Here is a 9,135-nt window from a genome sequence, read left to right as displayed (position 1 = left end):
GTTAATTACTTGTAGTCAGTAGAGGGCGCTCTACAATCTCCCAAAGTAATGCCACTGATGAGTGTGACAATTATGTGACTTCTTCATTCGCTCTAATCTACCGCCCTCACAGGCGCTGATAAACCGATCCCTACCATCATATTTGGTTCTCCACTATAATGTCCCCCACCGTTCCCCGCGGAACGCCAATGTAGTTCATCCACCTCCAGCAATAACGTTCGTGGCAACATCTGGTCGAAAATTTGCCCAAACTTATAAAAATAATCTCAAATGTCCTCAGAGAGCTCGAGGGTCCTAGCCTCAACAACGGATTACAATAAAACATTAACGCGCTGTGCTCTCTTTTGGGGTCTCTCTTTTGGGGTCACTAAAGGTCAGACATTAACGGCTTCTTTTATGGAAATCACGTTCAGTGGTTTGGTTTTGCATCGTTGGTTGTGCTTTTTAGTCCAATTTAGGTGACATGTCATTCTCATTTCTGGTTCAGTCGCAATCAGTTTAATTCATTCAAGTCATAAAGAAAACAAGTCAAGTGATTTCCCTTTAAAAAAAAAAATCTAAGGCGTATTTCAATCAATAATGTTTTTCTGTTTAATTTACAAACTTGACGGTTAAGCTTTTGAATATTTTAGCATGAACTTTAGAAAAAGTAAAATGTATGACCCCAAATGGTAGATTGATCACATGGGATGAAAAAGCCCCAGTTGGTGACCTTTTTGTAAGCAACTACGCATGCGCCTACGACTCCATTTGGCAAGAGCAATAAAGAGGCGAACAACCCCATCGGGAGGGGGAGAGATAGGCTCATGCTGGGTGTGTGGGTAGATGTGTCAGGTTTTCATTGTGTCTTCAACTCGTGTTGGATGACTGAGGAAGGTTGTATCCAATAAATCGACCCGTGGTCAATTCAGCTTCCCCACCGATCCCCATTCAGTCTGCGCAACTCGGCGTGTCCAGCAGAATTGGAGGAAATGGATCGCTATCGTTGTTGAGAGCAGCGATCCAGGGGTTTCATTGAGCCGTGGACATTAGTCCCATTCAGAAAACTTGTATGGGTTGCAGTGGCCACGCCAGTACGTCGATATCACTTAGTGCTGTCTACCTCTCCCCCGGCGGCAGAGACTACGTTGGTCCAAGAACTCCCCGACGCCAAGAGAGAATCGAAAATGTTCTAGCTTCAATACAGCCGGGATGAACACCCTGGCAAGCAAAGGAGATCAGGTGTAATGCGGACTTGGTACCCACTGCGAACCGTGAACATGATCCTGATGATGATCACTCATCTCTCCATGCAGGTCAACTGTTACTGGATGTGATCGTGCGTGGCGGTCGGGAATATTTCCCCCTCGGAGCCAGCCACACAATGCGTGTGAATTGAGTTGGACCATGGTTGGACTTGCTACGCTCCCAACAGCGAACGAGCACTACATGGCGATATCATGTCAGGAACAAACAGCGAGAGTTAATTGTAGGACCCGAATGAGAGTATGATTATTATCATCAACAACAGGTGGCCTCAGCGAATGTAATCGATCAATGGGATAACTTTCACTCTATTCCGAGCTGAGGACTGTTACAAGCAGATCATCCATGAACAAGGTTTGTCAATAACTATTCGCAAGGAGCGAATTGTGTTCGTAAACCCACATAAGCTGTTAAACCCGCTTATTGACTGTCACAGTCCGTCTTTAACCAGAACTGCTTCGAAGAAGTGGAAACATTACTAATTCATACTTCCTTTTTGTTGTGGATGAGCACCTTTACGTAATCATACCTCGACGCAAGTTATAAACAACTTTCCATTGGCAGATCTCCATTCGGACAAGTAAGATCATCGGAGACAAGATTGGGGAATTAAATCGCCTATTACAGTGAAGCTTAACTGGCACGGAGTCTTCGTATCTTGGTCTAGCTCTACTGTGGCATGCTGTGATCCGGGCCAGTGTTCGACTGTTGTGGCTTTACGTGTTTACAGATTTCAATGCATGAGCACGCAAACATTATTATACCAGTCGACATGTCCACGCTCTCGGTCAAAACGAAGCATGGGTCGGAGCCCCCTCTACACCTGACCCCGTCTATGCGGCGTAAGGTAGCCACTCCTATGTACACTACGGACATGACACGAGCTAAAACGGTCAATAACATCGAGGAGCAACAACTGAACAAGAAACTCCGAGACCTGGAGAAACAGCAGAGCAAGATGCAGGCGGAGATCTTGAACCTCAAAGCTTCCTTGCTGCCAGAGATTAAGGTAACTTCGGCGTGGGAAGACAAATCAACAGACGAGAAATCCATCCAACCCACCCAAGGTACAACCGACACCAATCAATTACGCCCTAATCCACCTGCCTCAGGATCCGAGGGGAATCAAGAGTTGCCTAAGAACCGGAAGCGCAGTGGATCGCTACCACCACTTTCCTTCCGTAAAGAGGCTGAAAGGGAAAGGCTGACGGCGGCACCAGAATCAGCAGACACCGGGACTCTCTTTACCCCATCCCCGCCGTCAAACACTGGCGGTATCCGACGGTCCCGCTCCATGAACGAACTTGACGGACGGGCACGCCCTCGACCCAAATCAGCTCATATTGGAGCTACCGACGTCCACAACTCTAACAGACGCAGAAGTATTTGCCTACCAAGATCACGAAGTCTAAACTCCTCAACTGAGAGCCTGCCCTCAGATCCTCCCAAAACCAAACGCTTATCGAATGCTGACGGGTCATCCGCAGAAAATGTTACCAGACCGCGAGCGCAGACTATATCATCCCTCCTTCCGTTAAGGAAAGCTAAGAGTACTACCAACATCAACAAAGCGGTCCGAACTCGTCGTGTCACTGTAGATATGGCGGATCTAACTCGACTCGATAAAGACAGTATCTTCAAGAACCCATCTTACAATCCTGTGCTCCTGAATGCATCCCAATCCCGTGCCACTAATGGTGCACCCCGTCACAGACGAGCAACAAGCCCCGTTCGGCTCAGTCATCTCAGTCCGGATGCTATGCAGCCTTCACCACCTGCAAAATCTACCCCGACTTTACAAGACCAGTTTGAGCAACTCAAAGCCTGCAGATATCTCCGTGTACCTTCTGAAGACAGTGACTAAGAAACATTGCTGCGCAAGCGTAAAACAATAAGAAAAGCAGACACTAAACCAGGAACAAAGTAAAGTGGCGAAAACAAACAAAATGGGTGGTTTGTTCCATTAAAAGATTTCCAAAGATAAGTGCCTTAACGTATCTTGATACCTTTAAATCTACAGGGACGGTGAGTCAAATGAAAGTGACCTGGATTAATGATTTTTTTCTTAAAAAGCAATCAAATTTAATACACGAATGAAGTATGTCTCCCTAGAGTATGTTCTTCCACTCTTCTGAAAAAAAAAAAAAATTACTGAAATTTGTCCATGCCAGCAGAAGTAATGCATGTTTTACTCAAAGAACCTATTTTTAAAGCTGTCCGTGGATCTAGGAATGCCATTGGAAGCTACTGAGCCGAGTGAGAATTACAGATTACACACAGGCATTCAAATATAAATGAAATTTTAAATATTTGAGTCAAGACTGAGACATTAATTTTTACTATGTTAGCTTTTGTGTTATGAATATGAGAACAAGTCTACTCGATCTTTCTTTCTGAAATACTGATGGCGATTGTTTGTCTGTTTCCTTTGCAAGTTTCGTTCATTCATGGAGGTGGGAAAACGTTTATGTTTCATTGATCTTAATGGGTATTCATCAGTTCGTAAAACGGGATAAAATCAGTGGTGGACAGCTGAATTTTGTGATTTTTTTACTTTAGAAGAGAGTATGCAAACTAAGTAAAACTTTACAGTTACTAGTCAATCACACGTACTTTATCTCTATGTTATTTTTTTTAATATTTGTTTCTAATTCGGTCACTTTCTTGTTGACTCACCCTAGAGCACTTACGTAGTTGCGTATGAATAATGAATTCCGAGAAAGTTGCATTTGAATAATTCTAAACTTTTTTTTCTACACAAAAACTTATAAAATAAATGCTACCATGGAAAATGATTAATCTAAAACACATTTACATGTACATTCACACTTATCTTTTTAGTGTTTAATTCGCGACTGACAGTTGGTATACAATTTTTGAAAAGTTTTTCGCAATGCCATGTTTTATTGTTCCCCGAACAATACTACTTATGCATAATTATGAATCACATACAAGTAATTAGCTCTGCAGCAGACAATATTTGTATAGTGAGAAGTAGAATGTTTTGAAATTAAAGTCTTATGTCGCTTTTTTCTTTTGGAACTATGATAGTTGGACTTTTCCCCCTAAAATTGCTGGGGCCTACATAACTTGGGTATTAACAGTCGACGAAAAGCGAGAACTTAGGGCAACATCCATTATGCAGTACGGACTTACACAGCCTGACCTCAACTATTATCCTGTGCCACAATGCCCACACGATGGTTATAAATCAATTATTAGGCAAAGCATTGTGTACTTAATATTATTGTCATGGCAACAGGTCAGGCACTACCTTTGAAAATAGAGCTGTACATTTGCTTTTACACTCAAAAGAAGATGCCAAAAACGAATCTTGTATTATGACGTGTAATACGCTCAACGCGTGCTAATGAGTGTCAGGCAGGCATTACATGTGTTAGCTTTTGTCTTAAATAAACCGACACGTACACGTTGTTGATCATTGTTCCCACACGTTATATTATGTACATATATTAATGATGTTATAAGATTGTTGTGTGGTAAGCGACATGCCATTTCCCCCCTTGTGTTCAAAAAGTTGAATTTATCTTGCCATTTGCACCCATTCAACGAGTTTTGAGTAGATCATAATTCAGTACGTTTTAATGGGTTTTTTTACAGACTAAACGAAATTTATACTACTATAAAAAAAATTCTTAAATCGAAAATACTTTCGGCACTCCAAAGCCAACGGAATCCTCAAGAGTGGTACATGCGACTAAAAATAACCTGTTTCCAGGGAATTGCCTACTGACGTCAGAAGTATTTTGATTTACAGGTCTAGGGGTCAAAGTTTATACTCGCACATCTCCAGTCAGCAACAAAATGAAAGCGGAAAACAAGTCCACAGTTCAGCTGTTGTGTTACGACAGGAACAAGTCAGGGCAAATTCTCCATGTAGACGGGGGAATTGGATTTATACATTCTATGTAACTTTGAAGAGATGAAAATCTTCTTTGGACGCTGTGTCCTTGGACACCATCACTCGTAATCCAAATCTGACAGCAAGATGGGGGGGGGGGGGTCGATCATGTTCCTTCTTTTTGAAAGAAAGCATTTCCCCCCATACCCAATTTTCTTCGTTGGTTGACATTCGCCTCTTGCTGCCTTTCCCGTGCTACTGATTTAAGAGTACAAGAAAGCCGGTTTACCCAATGGCGTGCACACGCTTGACACGATGATTTACTTCTCCTCCGTGCCTTCTTCATAATTCACGTACATCCTGCATAATTCATTAGACACTTGTGGCTATAACAACCAATCACCTACAATGTATCGATGTTTCCTACCACCTACGGCTACTCGAAGTACACTTTGTGCATGTACAAAAATAGATTGATTTTGGCTGTCCACAATAACAAAGGTGGCGATATATTTCTCACACTTCCAAAAAGCATTTAAACAAACAGATAACGTACTATAAAGTACACGACCCAGGACAAGTGAAAACAGGAAAATATTCATCACACAGTTAGAAAATAACTTATTCATACTCAGGTTTTACATTTGTACATCGCGAATTTAATAATTTCTATTTCCTGCGGAACACGTACGGCTATTGTCAAGCGCTGGTTGTTATTTCTACCACCTGCTGATCCGGTGCGTTTTTTAACTCTCATTAAATAACAGGTCAGTTTCTGCATTTGAACATATAAATAGTACGATGTCCTTTTGTGGTCAAATTTCGTGTGAATTCAAACAACATCGAGCTACAATTGACAGAGTTAGCAATCGTAATATGCACATCATTTTACGTAGGCCGATAAGCCTATCCAGTTCTGACTGTATACACCACTAATCACCGACTCGCCCCACAATCAGCCCCTAAAGAATCTGGTCTAAAGGACATAATTATCTTTTGTCCACAAAGACAGACTTTAATGTTCTATTAACTTAATGTTTAAATAACGACATCTTTGCTGTGCCGTGGTGATGCCTTGTGACTTGAAACACAGAGTAATGATAGGACAAGCGTTATTCTTGCTGCACGTTGAAATGTGCCACGGAGCATGCGTCTCCATTAAACCCACAAATCTAGCGGTGTCCCGCCGGGTCATCCATCAACTAGACATGCAATTACAGAGGCGAGCCCAACGAAATTGGACACAAAATACACACAGGCTAAAACTCCTTGACATTGTGAACTACATGTACATGTCAATTTCTTATAACCAGAGGTCCAGTGTTTGTATTATTTCCAGCAACAATGGTTGATATGATTACCGACTCGGGTCAAATTTGCAAAACATGACAAGGGGCGCTGTACCGACACTGAATTCGTCATTCTTTTATTGACAAGAAGTCGTACATTTCAAAGGTTTTTGAGCTCGTATTTGACCGATAAATCTGTCACGAGTTGATATCTATTCACAGGTAACCTAGGTAACCGGATTGACCGAGTAACTGTAAGTTCAGGGAGTCCAGTATTCAGTTCCTACAGCAACGATCTATAAAGGGAGCAGTGATTTCAATCAAGTGGTTTTCGAAGTGTTCTCAAAAGTCGTGTATTCTTTTTTAGTGAAGCTGCCATGTTGCAACGTAAAACTTTGATTTTTACACCGGAAGTACGCAAACCTTTCTAATTAGAATTCCAATCGTTTTTGCTGCGTCAGTAGCCTACGTCACATAAAACATCCGATCTATTTAAAGATACATAAGAAACCGGATCCAAGTTTGATATTTGGATTATTTAGAATCATATGATACTGACGATATGCTGTGTACATGCACTAATATTATTCCCACAAAAGCTGTAACGCTTTGCGTTCCATACAAAACAACTACGTCACAAGCGTCACTTAGAGACCGTTGTCATGGCCTTGACCTGAAAGCTATTTCAATCATGTAATGCACTATTTTGAGAGAAACCCTAAAAAATAACAACATGCACTTTTTTCTTGATAAAGCGACTACTAAAGATTGCAAGATGAAAATTGAAAAGGCCTCGTTCGTTCTCGGTACAAAATGTACAGAGCAAAAATTCTTGGGCGTGCATATAGGCCTATCATCACGAAAACTAGAAACTGCAAAAGGCAAACTTGCGAAAATATGGTTCTAAAAAATCAAAGAATCACGGTTATGAATATAACGAGTGGCAGTTGGGGATCTCGCTTCGAGGTGGCCAAAATAATTGAATAAAGAATCGTCATACAATAAATGGAATAACAACTCCTGACCATACGGCCGTTTCATGAATCTACAAAGATACGTGGGAAATGCTGCATGAAAGATTGACTTATTATTGCATGCGCACGCCTCATTCAGCGGACAGAATTAGAACAGTGATGTAACTTGTCACGTGTGAGCTAGGGTAAACTTAGAGTCCATATAAGGTAAAAGAGACCAGATTTCATAGAAGTCAACATTTTATTTGAAACACGGTGGGGTTTGTTTTCGTAAGAAATACTGTACTGTATAAGAAGCTTGAAAGATAATAAGCGCTCCTCGATTCCTTGAAAATGTGTTTACCGACCGCTGTCAAATAAAATAATACGACGAATTTCAATCAAGCTCCTTTCGTCTTAAACCTGAAAAACACGATTCAGTGTCATTCGTAACGTCACAACTTATGTCAGCAGCGACCATGATTAACAAGTCGAATCTAAAGTAAGTATGGAGAAGGCCACTGTGGGTAGTGCTCTATTAGTTTACTAAGAAAAACACAATACTATAGTCGTTTCGTTTTTATACAATTTCTAAGGACGGGACATTTATTCAGAGTTAATACCTTTACCGGTATGGACGACGTGGTATTCTGTGCGGGAACCCGGCCCGTGGGAAACAGAGCATTATCACAGACTACGTGGTAAATACCATAAAAGAGCGATTCTATGAAAGAAAGTTGCAAACAAAACACGCCATCATAACACCTTTATACGTAGATCACTGATACATAGAAATTAGATTTCTGGAGAAAACAGATCCAGCTTGGAAGGACATAATGTGGGAATAAACTACCTGACTAGCCCCATTACTGCCACCTATATTATTCAGAACAAAGATCAGCAAGTAAAAAACCAACACAATGTCCAAGGCAGAATATAATTTCTACTTCTCCTTTTACAGGCCAAAGCTAATAGGAAAGGGTGATGCATTTCTAGTTGGACATCTTCACGCAGATTAGCCTTTTCTACAAAAACAAATGCGCAATACGGAAACTACAAACAACAAATTGCTGACCGTATTTGGATTTGAACTCTCTCCTGTAAAACCACACAATTTTATTCCTTTTTATCTCAAAAAAGAATATGACAAAAAGGAGAGCCATAAACATCTAACCAAACCAAAAAGTAACAACCGAAAACGAACCTTTTCTGTTTATTCGATCTCTGATGTATATTTATTCAGTTTCACCAGTCCAAACGTGTACACAAATTACTTCTGAATAAAAAACAATATTCTGAGAATCAACACAAATTAACACGATTCTCATTGTCTGTCAAATATCCTCCAAATGTGACCTGAACATCGCATTTTGTTTTTTCTTTTTTTTTTGGCTGAAGTTATTCCATATTTGCTGAGAAAAAAATCAAATTGTGCAGTCATACGTGAACATTTTGCTGTAGCTCAATGGTTGGACAGGCCGATAGGCTTCAACGTGGAAGTACGTAAAAATGCAGTTTTGATCTCACGCTTGGGACCAGGCAAAACAAAATCAGACCAACTTTACTCACTCTTTAGCCAGCAAAATTCTCCAAAACTTTCATTAGGCAAAGACAAGGTCCTCAGTATTTCACCAACCAAGCTTCAGGTTTCAATTCAATTTTTGAAGACGACTTTTCTTTAATATTTTGCACCTGAGACTGAAGCTAAGTGATTTCAATTTGAGGCCTAAGACTAGACTGGTACATGTCCAACTTTATGAAAGGATTGACCCTTCATCAGAAGTCT

The 9,135-nt window shown here is 40.8% G+C and overlaps 1 protein-coding gene across 1 annotated transcript; it reads left to right on the top strand.

Moving 5' to 3' along the window:
- Positions 1-785: 785 nt before the first annotated feature.
- Positions 786-3,250, top strand: LOC119739427. The gene has a single exon (XM_038214374.1). It carries the CDS (start codon positions 1,982-1,984, stop codon positions 3,107-3,109), a length of 1,128 nt encoding a protein of 375 aa, XP_038070302.1. The 5' UTR covers positions 786-1,981; the 3' UTR covers positions 3,110-3,250.
- The last annotated feature ends 5,885 nt before the right edge of the window (positions 3,251-9,135 follow it).

Source organism: Patiria miniata, unplaced genomic scaffold, assembly GCF_015706575.1.
Source record: "Patiria miniata isolate m_02_andy unplaced genomic scaffold, ASM1570657v1 HiC_scaffold_30, whole genome shotgun sequence".
In the NCBI taxonomy this organism is placed as follows: domain Eukaryota; kingdom Metazoa; phylum Echinodermata; class Asteroidea; order Valvatida; family Asterinidae; genus Patiria; species Patiria miniata.
Note: the sequence above shows the minus strand (reverse complement) of the source record. Positions and strands in the feature narration are given on the sequence as shown.